The following is a 19,992-nucleotide window of genomic DNA, read 5'->3' as shown; positions in this document are numbered from 1 at the left end:
ATTAACAAAAAGATATTATTCTTCGATACTGATGATATTTTAATATTAAAATATCATCGAGATCGAAGGATATTTTTCAATGTTAAATGAAATATAAATAACTTAACATAAGAAAAAATTTTTACAAAAAAGTTATAAATATTTAATTTATGATGTAACTCGCATCACTCTACTTGGAATTCTAGAGATTAAGATAAAAGATAAGATAATTTATGATCTTGCAATATTATAATATTTTTTTCATTGCGAAATATAAATACTCGCAATTATTTATGAACATTTTTAAATACTTGAAATAATGGTTATTCAAGGAAAATTGATTTTATATACTATATCCATTGTTATATAAAAGAAAATTCAAGAACATTTGTGACAAACTTGGCGCATCCGAGATACGAGATTTTACGGAAAACAAACTTTATGGATTATGTAGAAAAGTAGTGTTTTGCTCAAATTTACCTAGAATAACGCTGACGTTATTCTAGAAAATAAATGAAATTTTAATAAGATTACTCCATTAAGGACAAAGTAATGTAAATTTTTATGATTATTTATCAATTACCATATATTTAAAATTTCAAAACATTTTTTATTACAGTAATTATAATTAGATGATCTTGGAGTTTTGAAACGCTTTCTAATGCATTGAGTATTAGAATTTTTTAAAAATTTGATTCAAATAAATAAATCTAAAAAATCTAATACGCAAAATAAAAGCGCAAAAGACACATAAATGATTTATTAAAATCTAATAATTCTTTTCATAATTTTAAAAAAATATGATACAATGATTATATCCATTACTATTAAACTAAAAAAAAAATTACAAATGAAATGCAATATATTAATGCAATATTGAACCTTAATGAAAATTTCTCCCTCTCTCTCTTTTTTAAATTATCAAAAAATTGAAAATGTAACTCTGAATTATATTTTATAACGATCGACAAGAGATATCAAATTACGATATTTAAATATTTTATTATAAATTTTTTATGCGTAAAAAAAGTAAAACAGTATGGTATATTTTACAAAGCTAGGGACAATTAAAATAATTCACGCGTACGAAAACATTCGCATACATTTCCCGTTTTTACATTTTAACATTTCATTTTGAAATGGAAATTTCTTTTTTAAAATACCCGTAATTAGATCGATATTACATGTATTGATCGTAAAATTTATTCCACGAAAGATATACGTAATATGATTAACCAGAAATATTTATAACCATTGCGCACACATCAAATTTGTCGCATGAATAATTAAAAATGAATCATAATCGTATCATGAGAACTGTTGCGCATCAACAATTTTATACTTTAATTATGTGTTCCGGTATTATATACGTATCTTTAAGTATACTTCGTACATAGATGATTCTAAACATGCTATGATTCTTTTTTAAGTAAAACTAAAGAAAACTGCTAAAGAAAAAAAAAAAGATTAAATTTTTATTTTAATCTATATTTTCTATATCTTACAATTATTCCTTATACTTTGTATATTTTTTTTTTACACATTTTATATATGCAAAATAATATACAATTTTTTTCAAAATTTGACTTAATTGAAGTTGATATATTCGAATATCGTTAAGTCAAAATAGATACATGAAATAACAAATATTTTAGATTACGTTAATAGAAAATAAAAGATAACACTTAAATATAATCATCAATTAATTAATAATATTACTTATTGTTGATTCTTTTATTTACTTAAAAAATAATCTGTACTTCGTAATATTTAGAATCATTCTAAATTGTTACATGACGTTGTAAAAGATAAAAATCTTTTGTTAATTCGATCAAACTGACAACAAATCTAAAGAACAGAAAAATTGAATAATATAATGTTAAGTTAGAATATAGAAATCATTCATAAGGAGAAAATTACAGTTACAACTATCACTACATAGAAACGAGTCAATGATTCTTTCTTGTTTTATAAACATAAAGACATTTGATATTTCATTGTACTTCATAATTAGTTCCCATACATGTTTAAAAATAAATAGAAACACTATATTGTTTATATTTGTTACGTATTGAAAATGACATTATTCAATTAGATATCATTCATAATATGTACGTGTTATAATATATAGTCAGTTAAAAATATTCGTATTCTATATTTTCATATTCTAAAAGAATTCTGATTTTATTTTGTATGTATACAAATCACGACAAATTATAATATATAGAATAATTTTTTTATTGATAACAAATTTCTTTAAGGATGAGATTCAATCATCAAAAAAAATTTCAATATTTTTTAAATTTTAAGAATATTTATTTTTTATAATTTATTTCGTATCATTATAAAATTCTATTTGAAAAAATAAAAAATAAAATGTTGACCATTAATCATTAAAATAATATTTCATTAAAAAAAAGTTATCATATATGTATAATTTATTATTCTCTAAATAATTATAAAATTTCATTAAAAATAAAAAAAATAACTTTTTTAAATAAAAAAATAATAAAATAAATAAATAAATTTTTGTAACGTAGGACACGAATATTTTTGTAACTGATTATAGATGCATACATTGATAGGATATCAAAATGCAAACGTATTGAACGGAAATAGAATGATAATCGTTCGATATATTGCGATTATGATCCATATAAATTTAGACGAATATGTCATATAATAATGAGTACAAATGCTAATTTCCCGTACTTTTACATTTTATTAAATAAGTAGCACAAATAAAAACGATTGTTACGCAAAGGCAACAAGAAGTAGCTGCATAAGCTTGTTAACAACGTGACTATACACGTGATAAGAATAAATATCATCAAGTGTGATATACGTCGTATGCCGAATATAAAAGATAATAAGTTAGTGTACAAAATTAAATTGTCAATTAGAAAAAGACATCAAGCACTTTAGATTTGTAATTAATTCAGAATTTTAATAAATTATTTTATTCTCATATTACTTTTTCCCTGTTTTATTTTTAAATATATTTTTATTCTTTTATTATGTTTTATTATTTTATTATGGACATACAATATTTGATAAAATTGTATAATTGTACAATTTATAAATGAAAATAATAAAAAAAATATTATTGAGTTATATTTTTCAATTTATATATTAAAATATATTATGTTATATTATATTAATATTAAATACAATCTTAATATTAAATCAATCTCAATACTGAATGTATTTATAATAAATAACACAATTAAAGATTATAAAAATAAAACATGTTTCTTTAAACATGTTCTTCAAAGATCATATGAAATACTTAAATTCTTATTTTAATATTTTATATTCTTTAATACAGAATTTGCTATTATACACATGCATAGGTAATGTTATATATATATAATTTAGTAAAGAATATTTATAGACAAACTTTATATAATATTTTTTCTTTATTTTTATTATCATTATGTATTATATTTCTGAAATTTTGGCAAAGAAGTATAAAGTAAGCATAAAATTTAAATTAATATTTAAACAGTATTTTACAATATAAAATAATTATGTAAATAAAAAAATTGTTAATTAGATAAATTTTAAAAATTTTATATTATTTGATTGTATAATATATGCATTTCTTTATTATTAAATAATTTTAATATTCAATAATATACATACCATTTTATAAGTTTCTGTCATCTTTTAATTATTTAAAAATCTCTTTACTATAAAACTTCTAGTTTTTTAGAAAATTATATATGAATAGAATAAAAAAAGAAATGAATTAAATTTTATAATAATTGCACTAATAAAAAAAAATTAAATTAATAAAAATAATATTTTTGATATATAAAAAAAATGAAATACAGAGATAGGAAAAAATAGCAAAATTATGCTAAACTATAAAACACATAAATATTTTTTTTACTTCTTCTCTCTTAAAATTTGATTTCATAATTTATTTCCAAGAAATATGACATAAAGATATTCAAAAATGATTTAATCTTTACAAAATTGAATGAATTGAATTTTTAAATTTTTTAAATTTCTTTGTTTTTTAATATTAATTGATATTTTAATTAATTTAATCACAATTTAGTAACAATTATTGTTATTTCTTATTAACACCATACCTGTAAAAATTTAAATTTTGATTCTTATTTTCTTCTCAAAGCTGTTTCTGAAATATTTTATCTTCAATTGTTATTTCTTATTAACACCATACCTGTAAAAATTTAAATTTTGATTCTTATTTTCTTCTCAAAACTGTTTCTGAAATATTTTATCTTCAAAATATATTTGAAAATAATTTCCATATATAAAAAATGTAAATTTTATCTAGCTTCATATTTAAAATTATATAAGACTGTTTATAATTGCTAATCAATACGAAGCTAATATGCAAGAAATTGATATAATTGTAAAACACAATGAAAAGAAATATTTCTTTTTTCTTCTTTTTCTTCCCTGAAATAAAAAATAATTATTTATTAACGATATATTTTAAATAAAAACTAATGTATCTTATATAAGTCAAAAATCTGTTACTCGATAATTTCTCCCCGATCTCGAGCTAATCCTCATACGTTAAATTGGATTTTTCTAATCCCATTATGAGTCTTCGAGCACTGTTTCTCGGCAGAATCGAGTCATTCGAGTCTTGTACCATTCGAAGTTCACATCAAAGTATCTAGAAAAATCAGATCACCTCGCAAATTCAAAATAAAGTCGGCAACATGACAAAGAAATTTGAGTTTAATTGGCGAATCGAAGTGCCAGAATTGTTGAGAAACGGTTCAACGTTCGATCGATGGTTTGAAGATAAGGAAACGACCGAATACGAACCTAATTGTTTATTCAAAGTTGATGAATATGGATTCTTTATTTATTGGAAGAGCGATGGCAAGGTATATCCTGAAAAAAAAAAATCCACTATAATATGTGTTCGATCAAAAGAAATTATAAAATTATGAATTTGTTTAACGAAATGATAAAAAAATATATAAAAATCATAGTGATAAAAGAAAATTTAAATAATATATTTATTTTATTTAAAGTTTCATTTAAGTAATTTTTAATTAGAAACATTTTTATGTAGGATGGCGATGTAATAGAATTAGCTCAAGTGAGTGATATTCGTTATGGCGGCACGCCTAAGGTAAATGATATTTGTTTGCAATATTTGTTCACAACAATTATGCATCTTAATATTCGATTAATTTTTCATTTACTTTAAATATTACTTAACTTTTTGCAGAAGAATTGTCATAGGCATTATAAGTTATAATTAAATAATAATAAAATTAGGTTCTAATAATTACTAAGTAATAAAATTTTCATAAAACAATATATATATTTTTTTTATTGTTAATATTCAAGTTTTTTAATTTATAATATAATAATTTCCACATAGACTACATTACTGAGAATCAATGTCTAAAGACGTCTGCAAAACGTAAAAATATTTTAGAATTTATTTTAAAGATTTAAAATTTTTTAGGATCCAAAATTATGTAATAAAATAGGTAAACATGGGACAATGGAAGAAATAGATCAGAAAAGTTTAACTATATGTTCAGGTATTGATTACACTAACATTCATTATCAACATGTTGTTTGTTCGGATGCACAAACGGCTAAGGTAATTGCAATAACAAGAAAAATCTATCATTGAATATTTAGACAATATATTTTCAAATTAACATTCATCTTTGATTTAGGACTGGCAAGCAGGTTTACGTTTAATCACGCACAACACGAAAGCTTCAAATGTTTGTCCAACGATACAACTGATGAAACAGTATGTAACTTGAGTTAAATTTTACGTTTTGAAATTTTTTTATAATTCCATGTTGTATTGTACATTCCATATACATTCATATATTTGACATAAAAATATTTATTACTTAACATCACTCATTTCTTTGTATTTTTTTTACCAGATATTATAATATTTTTATGAATACTTTTAGATATTATATATAAGTATATAATATTTTATAGATATTTTTAATTCGAAATAAAAGACAGTAAAATTTAATATTGAATACAATTAATTATTATAATTAATTATAAAAGTTAAGTAACATAAATATATTAGTTAAGTATTATAAATATATATTAAATTTTTTATACGAAAATATTTTAATATTTAAAATATTAATCTATTATTTATTTATTAATTTTTTTAATGCTATCTTAAATTGAAAACTGATTTAATAAAATTTTATAAGTCGTGGAAATAATGTTAATTATAATATTAATGAACTTTAAATTGTAATTTTTATTATTCAGTTGGATGAGATTGAGTTTTCAAGTGGATCCTAAAGGAAAAGTGCCAGTGAAAGTAATATCGAAAACATTTGCCTCTGGAAAAACGGAGAAGCTTGTTTATCAAGGATTGGCAGACATGGGCTTACCTAGTGGAAAAGTAAATTTCACTTTCAATTCAAACTCATTTTTATAAAGCAACATTAAATTAATTACTTAATCTTAAATTAATTACTTCTAAAATTTCTTTTATTTTTAATTTTATAATTTGTAAAAATTAAAAAATTTGTACAAAGATATAAAAGTATTTGTCCTTGTTCAATATCGTGTTCAATTAAAATTTTTACAATTTTAAATCAAATAATTAATACTCGCTGAAAATTAACATTAAAAACTATATTAAGTTAATTTAGTTAAAGATTATAATTTTTGAATTTCTAATTAAATATTAAGTAGGAAAAAATATATTATGTAAATCTATTAAACTAAATTAACGATTTTTTTAAATTATTTTCATTAATTAATTATATAATATTTTATTTTATTAATATTATTTACACATTCTTATTTATTCAATTTAATTTTTCTATTAATAATATAATATTAATTAATCTCGTATTAATATTCTGTATTTAAATATTATTAACTTAATTTTTAATAATATTTTGTGCTTTTTTAATAAAATATAATATATAATTAATTGAATAAAATTTAATTTATTTTTAATATATATATATATATATATATATATATATATATATATATATATATATATATATATATATTATTCAAGTAGTTTTAAAATTAATTATATATTTATATGCAATAAAAAGATCAGAATTAATCCATGATGAAAATGTCAGAAAACTAATAAAAAAAAATAGCAATGAAATATTAAATGTACGAGAAAAGTTAAGAAAAGTAATTACATAATTAAATATTGTTATTTTTAGAGCGATAAAATTGAGCCTAAGGATTTTACGTTTGAGAAATTTAAAAATTTATACTTCAAAATATGTCCTCGAAACGATATCGAAGAATTATTCCAATCGATGTAAGTAATAATTGCATCGTTGTGAATTGCGTTGTGAATCATAAATCTTTCTGAATAATGATTATAGTGGCTACAAATGCTATCTTTCAGAACAAAAGGAAAATCGGATACGATCAGTCTAGGACAATTAGTGCAATTTATGAACGAAAAACAAAGAGATCCTAGACTGAACGAAATTTTATATCCTCTTTATGATGAGAAACGATGCACGGAAATAATCAATGATTATGAAGAAGATGAGAAAGCAAAATCTAACAGTGAGTTTATTTTTAAACAGAGATAGATTATATTTAAAAATTATGGAATTATTTTTATATTGCTATTCTTTTTTTTTTTAATTTTATCAAATATATTGTGTTAATATATTCGTGAAATTTTTTTGGAAGATCGATTTTAAAAAAACCATTTATTATAATTTTTTTAATATCTCTATGAAAGAATAGTATAATTTTTTTTTTAAATAAATGATAGATATTATTTATATTTAAATATATTTACATATACAATATCTTCTAATAATTATAATAATTATTTAATAGATATTATTGATATTTAAATATATTTACATATACAATATCTTCTAATAATTAAAACAACAAACTTTTTTCATGTTTTCTTTTATGATTAGTTTTCTTTTATAGATTAATTTTTTATAAATTAAATTCAATCTTTAACTTTCTGAGTTTGAAAGTCAGTAGTCTGAAAATATTATCATTTGTGTTATATTTCTTCTGACCTTTTTAATTATTCTTATTTGTTTTCATTAATACTTATTTATTATATTAAAAATAAAGAAACAAATAAATAAACAAACCTATATATAAAAATATATTTTATATATAGAATCTTTAACCAAAGAAGGATTCATTCGTTATTTAATGTCGGACGAAAACGCACCCGTGTTTTTGGACAAATTGGAAGAATGGATGGACATGGATCAACCCCTTGCTCATTATTATATTAATTCCAGTCATAATACTTATCTAAGTGGCAGACAAATCGGTGGTAAGAGTACTGTTGAGATGTATAGACAAGTATTATTAGCAGGCTGCAGGTATGTACATATGATTATTATTTATTAATAATTTAGTCCAATTTAAATTTTCATATTGCGCATATGATTATTATTTATTAATAATTTAGTACAATTTAAATTTTCATACTGCGCATAAATTTTTCTTCAATTATAATTATAATTTAAATTATATTATTTTATTAATTAAAATTAAAATTGAACTAAAGTATTATATATTTTTTATTTTATTTTATATTTACAAAAAAATTGTACTTACTTGATTTTATTATAAATTGATCGTTAATAATGATTTAATATCAAAAATATATAAAAATTATATAATTAAACATTTTATATACATCGATATTTTTATTTAAAAATTAAATTATTTTGCACACACATATTCTTTTAGTCCATCGAATGACACACGTGTCTTTGGTGTATCTTTCATCATTTGGTTACATCATACACAGGATAATATTATAATATGTTAATATGTTAATATATTCTGTGAAATATCCTTTAGAGAAATGATTCTAAAAATCAAAACAAATATGAAAATTAATATACAAAAATTCGGTTGAGGATTATTTATTAATTTACAAATAATTTAAATCTGCATTAGCAAGATAATTCTATTTCTGTCACATTATCTGTCTTTGCCAATCTTCATCCAATATAAAATTAACTAATAACTTAATTAATAAATTATTAATAAATTAATTGCTATTACAATAAAATAACTTAAATTATATAATAAATAATATATTAAATTTATTATTAAATTATATTAATAAATGAATTTCGATATTTTTATCTCTAGAATCTAGAGCTTTCGAAAGTGGCTCATAAATTTATTAAAACTTTCTATATTTAAATATCTAAATGAAAGTTTGTAAATATTATATCGTTATTATACCAACAATATAATAAAATGAGTAAATATTGAGATTATAAAAAATGCTAATATATTATTGTATTGATTAATAAATTTATTAAAAAATAATTTGAAGAAAGTTAATAAAATGATCCACCAGATGTGTAGAGCTCGATTGCTGGGATGGAAAAGGGGAAGATGAAGAACCCATCATAACTCACGGCAAAGCCATGTGTACTGATATCCTGTTCAAAGATGTGATATACGCTATAAGAGACACAGCATTCGTCACTTCGGAATATCCTATAATTCTAAGTTTCGAAAATCATTGTTGTCTGAAACAGCAATATAAGTTAGCAAAATACTGCGATGAAATATTTGGTGATCTGCTGTTGAAGGAAGCTTTGCCAGATTATCCGGTATGTGCTACTTTCTCTTTCATTGAATCTTGATAAACAAAAGATTTAATATGGTTGCTATCATGTGTGTGAATTTTGTTATAATTTAAAAAAAAAATCGAACTATATCATAACGAAATATAAATACAAATAATAATTAAATTAGAAAAATTTAAATTATTCATATTTTTTTCAAATTGATTGTTTAATAAACAAGACTATAATTATTTTTCAATGATCATTTTTTCGAATATTTTATTTAAATAATACTTAAATCTATTTTAAAGAACAATAAGAATAATCAATAAAAAATTATTAATTACTATTAAAAAATCAAATAAGAAGATATTTATTTAAAAATGTATCGACGTTAAAAATAGCAATTCGTAAAAATATTTCATTTTTGCCCGTATTCCGTGCAACTCGTGTTTTGCTCCCAATACGAGGGTGATGCTAGGGGGAATTTTGTAAATTTTTAACAGTACCGTTAAAAAATATGAGTTCACCGAATCCAACGTGAACAGATCAAATGAAAAAATGAGGAGTGTGCTTATCGCGTGGATGAATGTCCCGCGAGAAATACGTTCATTTTGTAAATCGTAAATAAAATGGCGTAGCTTGAACCCGGGCATCCACTACCACCTCCGAGCGCGCTCAAGCGAAAGATATTAATCAAGAATAAAAGATTGAAGCCAGAGGTAGAGAAGGTCGAGCTCGAGTTATTCCGCTCTGGGCAATTCGAGGCGAAGGATGAAGTTGTCGAGGATGCCAGCGCACCTGCTGCACCTCCTGCTGAACCTCCAAAGGTTGACAATATGATAATATTTATTATTTAGAGCTTGATAAATATTTTTCTAGAAATCTTTCTAATTTGATGAGTAGTTTAAATATAATACGATTGATAATAGAAATATGAAAATTATCGATAAATAGATTTATGAACTCTTTGTAAACTATAGATATAGAAATCTTTCTTATCTTTTTCTAGAATGTGAATAATTTAATTAAATATATAATACAATAGTATGAACAATAATCAATGGTAATCTTATAAATGATTCTTAATGTTGATACTAATTTTTATAGATAAAAAATTTTTCTTATTTTTTTCTTAGAGTATGAATTTATTATAAATAAATAATATAAGAATGATTAATATTTATAATATTATAATATTAATATAATGAAATTTTCATATTTCGATGATGTCAAATTATTGATTAAATATATTTATAATATATTATAATAATATACATTAAAATATAATATATATTATATTTATAATATAATATAATATAGATTATTGGATTATACTTTAGAGATAGAATAAGATGGAAAAAATCATAGTTAATATAAAATAATATAAAAATTTGTTAACAAAAATAATCTATTTCTGTATAATTGGGATCATACATCTCAAAATATTGGATGCTGTATAAATATTCATAATTGATATAATTAATAATTCTTAGTTTTTGAGATTTTAATTAACATAAAATAAGATTAATTTTAAAATTTTAAATCGACGTAAATTGAATTATTCTAAAAAATGATTTTTTTTAGATTTGCTAATATGCTTATTAGGATAAATAGAAAATTCTTTCGATTTTTTTTAATTTCTATTGCCACGAATAATTTTTCTTTTAAATAGTTTTCGTGTACAGGTTGTGGAAGAATATAACGAGCTGCGGTTTACTTTTATTTTTCAGTGTAATTAATTTTCTGGTTAAGCTTTGATAAAAAATAACTTTCGAAAAAATTGCTTTGTTGAAAACTTATAAAAAAGATATAGCTTGAGGGAAGGAATATTGTTACGTTATTATGTTACTAATATTGAATATATTATTAAATAATACATTGAATTAAAATAAAATTAATGATATTTATATTATTGAAATAATTATACAGAAAAAAATAACTCAGTGACAAATAATGACAAATAATATTTGTTAAATATGTTAACATAAGAATCGAATTAAATTTTTTTATTTATTAAAAAATATACATTTTAATGCTAATATATTTTATTCTATAATTCTGTTAAAGAATTTAACATTTTATATTTAAAATGATTTTTAAATAAAATTAAATAATAAAATTATTTTTACTCTAAAAAAATTTCAAAAAACGCATGTCTTTTTTTAAATTACAATATTAATTACAATTTATGATCTTATACCTTGTCTTTTACTTTATTAAAAGGATTTTACAATTTCATACTTCTTCTCTATGCAATTTGCCTATATATGATAGTTAAGGAAGAACAACTCTTATTAATTTTGTAAACAGATTCACAGTGAATTCCTTGTAGACTGCTTTAATCTGAGAATATTTTTAATTAGATGTATAACTTTCTTAATAGAACTAGATTGCATAGCAAAAGAGCTTATTTTACTTGTTTTAGAAACTCGACTGACTAGTTGTTTAAAACTTATAGAAGTCTTGAAGTAAACTTATTTCTTGTTTAAAAAACTTGTTTTAAAAATTTTGTAAAAAAGAATGACAAAAATAATGCAAATTTTGTTTTTTTCGTGATCTTTATGTAATTGCTATTATGTTACTGAATTATTATTACTTAAATAAAATTAAATTCATACTCGTAAATTACAAATTATTTATATATAATTCACAAAAAAAATAAAAATTTTTCAAGTTCATGAACTCTAAATCTTTCAAATTTCAATACATATATATTGAATATATAATACATTATTAATTGATTCTATCTATACCGTTTTTTATACCACTTTATGCATTCTATTTGAAAATATCTTTCAAACGTTTCAGCAAGAAGCTGCGCCGGCCGAGGGCGCACCACCAGGTGAAGGAGGTGCTGAAGGAGAAGCACCTCCAGTTCAATATACTGGTAGCACGATGGCCTGCCATCCTTGGCTTTCTTCTATGATTAATTATGCACAGCCAGTGAAATTTCAAAGCTTTGAAACTGCGGAAAGTATGTAAAATATATTTTCTTTTTTCCATAGTAACATATAGAAGCATTATATTTCATACTTTTGATAAAGTATGGTATATAATATTGAACAAAAATTTAAAGCAATTATACACATATACATACATTTTTTTTTTATATATTATTATACTACAGATATTAAATAACAATCTATAATTAGAAATTATAATCACATATATCATTCTATTTATTTTCTATTTATTTTCATACATATTTGCATTTTATTTATAATCGATTTTTTACAATTTTTAAAACATATTATTTCAAACATGATTTTTTTTATATTATGAATAAATTAAATATAACTGTACGATGTATAACTATATAATGTATTGAAAAAAAATAGATTTAAAATATTCCTATTTATATATGATTTTCTGAGATTTAATTAATATATGCTTTTATAATTTAATATTAAAACAAAAACATGTTAAAATAAATAAAAAATTGTATAAAAGTAAAATTATTTTTACTGTTAATTAAATGAATATATTTAGAAAATAATTTTAAAGTTTGGCTATCAAAGTTTGGCTTTTTATCATTTTATCATTGTCTGTATTTTCTATTATTGTATTTATTATGCTCTTTTTCATTAATATTCTTAAGATATAATATGATTTATTTTTATTTCTGTAATAAGTTTCTATATTCTGATATTTTTTTATAATAATATTAATACTAATATTATTATTATATATTTATTTATAATAAAAAAAAACAATTTTGCAAGTAATGTTAAAATTTACATTTAATAATTTATTAAAAATTATTAGTTTTTTTATTTCTTATACATGAATACAAATTTGAATCTATATCATAATTAGATAAAATTAATCATTTCTTTTTTAATTTTTTTTTTTGCAAAATATTAATATAGAATGTTGACATTATTGATATTTATTTTCTATAATCATAAATATCATATGATGAAAATAATAGAATAAGAATAAAAAATTTTATTAATTTTTATATATGTAATATAGTTGATTGTTTTAAATTTTTTGATTGATAAAATAAAATAGATGAATAAACTATATAATATTTTAATATTATATATTTAATGAATAAAATATAAATATATTTTATCCAAAAATGTTAATGTTAAGAATTGTTTTTCACACAGATTTTACAAAGATTTACAAATATTCAAAAAGTAATTGAATGCATTATAATAAATACATTAAATTACAATTTATTATTTTACACAAAAATCCGACAAAATTTGAAGTAAAATCAATTTCGTTGGTATATTATTCTAAAATTTCAAATAAACTAAAGAACACAACAAAGAAATTTAATGTATAAAATCTAATAAAAGAAAATGAAATGATTTAATGAAAATTAAAACGATTAATTAATAAAAAGATTATCTTACCTTGTTTTACATTACAATATATAGTTATTGATTTTGTTAAATAAAAAGATAGAAAAAAAATAAAATAAAAAAACAAGAAAAATTTTTTAAAAATAGCAAGATTTCAATGTTGCTTAAAAATAAATTTTCTTGAAAATATTCTAAAAGTAGAACGTTGATGTTTACTTAGGTAATAATAGACTTGAATAATTTATTTGAAACAAAATTTTAAAAACAAAAAATTATTGACAAAACTAAAATTTAAAATTTAAAATAATATTAAATTTTTTGAAATTAAATTAATGAAAAATATTTTTCTTCTTGATATCGCGAATTAAAAATATTTTAATAATTATGTAATTTCAATTAATATTTAATAATATATAAAATAATAATTTCAATAATTGAACATATCTATCAAAGGAAAAAAATGTTATTATTATTGCAGAAAAGAATATCCATCATAACATGTCCTCGTTTTCGGAGACTGCAGCACTCAACTACCTGAAAACAAATGCCATAGAATTTGTTAATTATAATAAACGTCAAATGAGTCGAATCTATCCAAAAGGTACTAGGGCTGATTCGTCAAACTACATGCCACAAGTGAGTCATTATTTATATCGTGTTATTTGAAATGTGTATTGTAAAATTTAAAAAAATTTAAATTAAAATTTTTATAAAATTTTTATATTAATAAATATTTTATCAAATGATATATTTTTAATGATACACATGATTATTTATTTTATTCGATTATTACCATTTATTTGGTAATAGTAGCTTTTTATAGAAAAATTGTTTACAAACTATAATTGGTTTATAATATTTGAATATTCTATTACAAAAAAATAATTTTTCAAAGATTAAAATAAATGATAATCAAACAATAATTTTAAATTTTTAATGAGATAGATAAATAGAAATGATTCATATTTGAATGACTCATATTTGATTCATATTCTGAAATCTAATATTCTTTTTATTTAAATAATTTTAATGTATTTAAATTATTTTGCATTAAATAAAAAATACAAAAAATAAAATTATCAAGCATTGGAAATTATTGACAATTCGATATATTATTACCTTATTGAAATATGAGATTTGATGTTTTTATTAATTTTTTTAAAGATTTAAAATAATATCTTTTCTACTGATACGTTATATATTTTTTATTTAATTGATTATATTTAATATCCAACTGACAGGAATTATTGTTAAACAAATAATCTCTTAAAATACACAATAAATATAAATAAATAAAATATTCAAAATATAATAAAATACAAAATAAATTTAATATATAAATATATATAATATTTAATATATAAATTTAAATATTATAACTCGAAAGAAAATATATCTAAATGAAAAAAAAATCGAAAATATAAAGAATAATTATTATATTAAAAATTTCTATCTTTTATTTTTCTTTTTTTAATCTTCATCAAATATAAATTTTTCAAAGAATCTAATAGTTAATAAAAATTATACTAACATTTATATATTTCTTAGGTATTCTGGAATGCAGGCTGTCAAATGGTAGCTTTAAATTTTCAAACACCCGATTTACCTATGCAATTGAATCAAGGAAAATTCGAATATAATGCAACAACTGGATATTTATTGAAGCCTGATTTCATGAGGAGACCGGATAGAAGTTTCGATCCATTTTCAGAAGACGTAGACGGAGTTATTACAGCCCAATGTTCCGTTCAAGTAATTTCAAATAGAAACTTAATTCTATTATAAATTAATATTACAAATAATCACATATTAACAACAATAAGAAGATCATGAACATCTTATTATTATATATATCGATCAATTTTATTTTTTATTATCGATCAATATTATTTATTTTCTATTATTTATAATTAATCATATAATTTACTGAAAATGCAATTACTTAATTTTTCATTTTCTTTAAAATTCTTTAAAACATTATATTTTTATTTATGTTATAATATAATTTATAAAATAATTTATTATTTTATTTTATCACAAATTTAATTAAATTAATATAGTAAAATTTTCTTTTAGTTAACTTTTATAAATTTTTATTAATTTAATTATTTTTTCAAAAAATTTGAATCATATATAATTAAATTTTATTTTTAATATTTTTAATATTATATAAATGTAAGAAAGAATTTATAATTAAAAAAATGATAAATTATTATTACTATTATTAATATTATTAATTTAAATATATATTATAATATATAGGTAATATTATATTATATATAATATTAATATTATATTATTATATATGTAATATTAATATTATATTATTATATATATAATATTAATATTATATATATATATATATATTAATAAACTATATTCTATATTCTATATATCAGGTTATAGCAGGACAATTCTTGTCTGACAAAAAAGTAGGCACTTACGTTGAAGTGGATATGTACGGTTTGCCAGCAGACACGATAAAGAAAGAATTTAGAACTCGAATGGTGCCTGGAAATGGTTTGAATCCAGTTTACAACGAAGAACCGTTTCTATTTCGAAAAGTTGTACTTCCCGATCTAGCTGTACTCAGATTTGGTAATTTTAATATTCAATACATAATAATTTTAATAAGATTTATGCTATGGAATATTTATAACCAATAAGTTGCAATAGATATAAAGTAAAATATCTAGATATTTTTTTTTAATTTAAATATAGCACACAATATAAAAAAATTTATTTTTATTACAAAAAATTATTTAACTTTATAAATTTAATTTAATCATATTTTAAATTCAACAATTTTTATTCTGAACACTTTTCCATTGAATAAATCTTTTCTTAGAATTTTGATATGAAATTTTACATTCGTATCCTTTCTTAATATTAACATTCATTAAATATTACCTCTCTAATACTTTTCTTCTGAATGAATCTTTTTCAGAATTTTATTATTCTAGGATAATGATCTTGCAATACATAAAAAAAAAATTTCATATCATTTATTTTTTTCTTCTAACAAAAGACCGTATACTATTTTTTTAATATTAAATTTAATAATGATTAAAGAAACAAGTTGTTTCCATTATCAGAAAATAATCGTATAATTTTGATTTCTTCACTTGACATTTATTGTTCGGATAGGTGTATACGAAGAGAGCGGGAAATTGTTGGGTCAACGTATTTTGCCGCTGGACGGCCTTCAAGCCGGATATAGACATATTTCGTTGAAGACCGAGGCGAATTTCCCCATGGCACTGCCAATGTTATTCTGCAACATTGAGCTAAAGATTTACGTACCCGATGGATTCGAAGGTAATACCTTGAGCAAGAACAAAAATAGAAATATATCACGATGACTGTGATTCGAGCACGCTTTCTCGACTTGCAGATTTCATGGCTGCTCTGTCTGATCCGGGTGCATTTAGTAAGGGAGCAGAGAAACAAGCAGAGACTATGAAGGGATTAGGAATTGAGCAAACCGACGCGAAGGCAGAGGCGAAGAAGAAGGAAGAGGAGAAGGCTAAAAAGGGTATATAAATATATTTTTTGATAAATTATATTTAAAACGAAAAACGATTGTTTCAAAACTTTTACAAGATAAATTTTTATAATTGTAAACTATTAATTAAATTATTCTTTTATAATTTTAGATTTATCAAAGTTTTTATCGATTTATAAAATTATAAAAATTTCATCGAAAATTAAAAATATAAATATTTTATTACGAAAGTAGAATATTTTTATACGATAATTGTGTGAGCAAGTATTATGAAATATAAATATAAAAGGTATATAAAAATTTATGATGAAATATAAAAACTTGATTAATTCTTATCTAAATAATTCTTGCAAGATTCAACATCTAAAAATCTATTATTTGTCGTTATTTATTAATGACATTTGTTTAATTAACAATTTAAAAATAGTTTTGAAAAATTGTTTATTCTTTTAAATATTATATATTATATATATTAATTATATATATTATACAATATATGTTATAATTTTTATTAGATATGTATCTTTCCATAAAATTTTTCACTTATATAATTCTTCAGAGGAATTCAAGCCAGAACCGATTACGATAGAAACGCTGAAGAAAGAAAAAACGTACAAATTCGGTAAGAAGCAACAAAAAGAGTTGGATACAATGAGGAAAAAACATTTGAAGGAACGACAGACGATGCAAAAAAACCATTGCAGTGCTATAGATAAATTGGTGAAGGGAAAAGAGTATGTAAACTTTGGATTTCTTTAACTAAAAATTATCACGCTTAATATCCACTATTAATTATTGATATCTAATCCAATTTGATAATGATGAATCTTGAATTTATAGCAAAAATGCGTTGCTCCAAGACGCTAACGTAAAAAAAGTTATAAGTGAACAAACCGCGCAATGGTCCGCCATGGTAGAACGACAACGGAAAGAAGAATGGGAAATGCTGAAAAGTCATACAGAAGTTGGTCGAGACGAATTCAAAAGATTAATTGATATTGTACAAGCTAATCAAGTTAAACAGTTACAAGCGAAACACGACAAGTATGCAAGACTCTATCTTTAATTTTATTTAATTTTAATAATTTTTTTAAATATTTTTTCGTTCATGTTTAAATTAATTTTCTAAACTTTTTGAGAATATATTTGAGATATGAAATTCTTAAATTTCAAATACTTAAGTTGTAAAATTAAAATTATATATTATAATTTTAAATATTTTATGCTTAATTAATTTGTGAATTTAGTCTTTTTGATAAGTAATATATTTATAATTTTATTATTCGTTATTTATTTCTTAATATTTATTAATTATTATTATATGATATTGGTCTGTATTTTATTTAATATGTAACGAAAAACTTAATAATATTATTTTCTAATTTCAGAGATATGAAAGACATGAACGCGAATCAAGCAAAAATATCCGTAGAAACGGCCAAAGAAGTAATGAACGATAAAGCATTAAAGACTAAGGGAGACAAGGATCGTCGACTTCGTGAAAAAAAGGAACAGAATACAAAAAAATTCATGCAAGAAAGAAAAACTGTACAGATCAAACAAGGACGTGAGAAGGAAAAATTAACAAAAATTCACGAGAAACAAGTAGCAGAATTGGATACCAATATTGACTTGGTAAAATTTCATAATTTTATTTCAAAAAATAATTTCTTCTTAATTTTTTATCAATATGAAAAAAAAATGATAGACAAAATATATCTTGCAATCAATTGCTATATTAAATGTTTAAATATTATTAATTGTAAAATATATTAAATTTGTTTTCTTTTTCAATAATATTTTCAAATTATTTAGCTTGAATATAGTATATATAAGAATATATTTTTATTACAGACTATCGAAATGTACAAGAACGAAGTAATACACTTGGACTTGTCGTCTAAGACAGAATTTTTTGTCTAAATTATCTATAATTATGAAATCGAGTTTTTCTTTCTACCTAAAAATTAATTTAAAAACATATTTTCATTAAATATTTACTTGATCTTACTTTTTATCTTATTGTTTTTAGATATTATGTGATTATTTTTTATCTGTATTATTTATATACTGCTCCATACGACATTTTTAATCATTTTTTATGAATCTTTACACATATACATGTATAATTCGTTTGATACTTCTTTATACGAATTACATATTTAAAATTTTCGGAAAAAGTATATTGTGTAGAAGATTTATACGAACATTTAATATCTAATATTTAAAATTAATCAAAATTTAGAATATTTCTTGTTACTACAAATAAATTTTATCTACAATTGTAAACTTTTATGAAATCACATTTCAATAAATTTCTAAGAATCTAAAAGTAATAATCTTGAAACATTTAATTACAATTACAGAACACCAAATTATTCAAAATAATTTTTACTATTTTTCAATTGTAAATCATTATATGTATCATAATTTCGATATAACTATACATACCGTTAATTTCAAATCATTGTGTCAAAATTATCACTCTAAAAGATTTTTTTGTGCATTTTTTGTGCCCTTCGAAGCAATCTGAAACATTATAAATATACTCTGTAAAGTGATAACATGAACACACCGAGTAAGTTAAATAAACGAACATAAAACTAACAAGCTCGAGCAACGACCTGGTGTA

At 20.8% G+C, this 19,992-nt stretch overlaps 1 protein-coding gene and 1 non-coding gene across 2 annotated transcripts; both read left to right on the top strand.

Annotated features, from left to right (window-relative positions):
• The first annotated feature begins 9 nt into the window (after positions 1-9).
• Positions 10-80, top strand: Mir6041 (microRNA 6041). Its single transcript, NR_130406.1, has one exon. It is a non-coding gene; the product is annotated as a microRNA 6041 (primary transcript).
• A 4,511-nt stretch (positions 81-4,591) lies between these two features.
• On the top strand, positions 4,592-19,696 carry LOC724471 (1-phosphatidylinositol 4,5-bisphosphate phosphodiesterase-like). Its single transcript, XM_026446461.1, has 20 exons — positions 4,592-4,853; positions 5,045-5,104; positions 5,447-5,587; positions 5,667-5,746; positions 6,241-6,376; positions 7,170-7,270; positions 7,361-7,527; positions 8,114-8,324; positions 9,323-9,581; positions 10,178-10,366; positions 12,348-12,513; positions 14,334-14,491; positions 15,404-15,607; positions 16,255-16,453; positions 17,003-17,173; positions 17,250-17,390; positions 17,920-18,094; positions 18,201-18,404; positions 18,749-18,995; positions 19,215-19,696. The coding sequence occupies exons 1-20, from the start codon at positions 4,683-4,685 to the stop codon at positions 19,281-19,283; spliced, it is 3,249 nt and encodes a 1,082-aa protein (XP_026302246.1). The 5' UTR covers positions 4,592-4,682; the 3' UTR covers positions 19,284-19,696.
• Positions 19,697-19,992: the final 296 nt, after the last annotated feature.

The sequence above is a fragment of the Apis mellifera genome, linkage group LG2 (assembly GCF_003254395.2).
Source record: "Apis mellifera strain DH4 linkage group LG2, Amel_HAv3.1, whole genome shotgun sequence".
NCBI classification, from domain to species: Eukaryota; Metazoa; Arthropoda; class Insecta; order Hymenoptera; family Apidae; genus Apis; species Apis mellifera.
This window is presented reverse-complemented; position numbering and strand designations above follow the sequence as displayed.

Coding starts and splice junctions, on each gene's coding strand:
- LOC724471 (XM_026446461.1), top strand. CDS start 4,683: ATGACAAAGAAATTTGAGTTTAATTGGCGAATCGAAGTGCCAGAATTG. Junction 5,747..6,240: donor ACGATACAACTGATGAAACA/GTATGTAACTTG, acceptor TTTATTATTCAG/TTGGATGAGATTGAGTTTTC. Junction 18,405..18,748: donor TTACAAGCGAAACACGACAA/GTATGCAAGACT, acceptor TTCTAATTTCAG/AGATATGAAAGACATGAACG.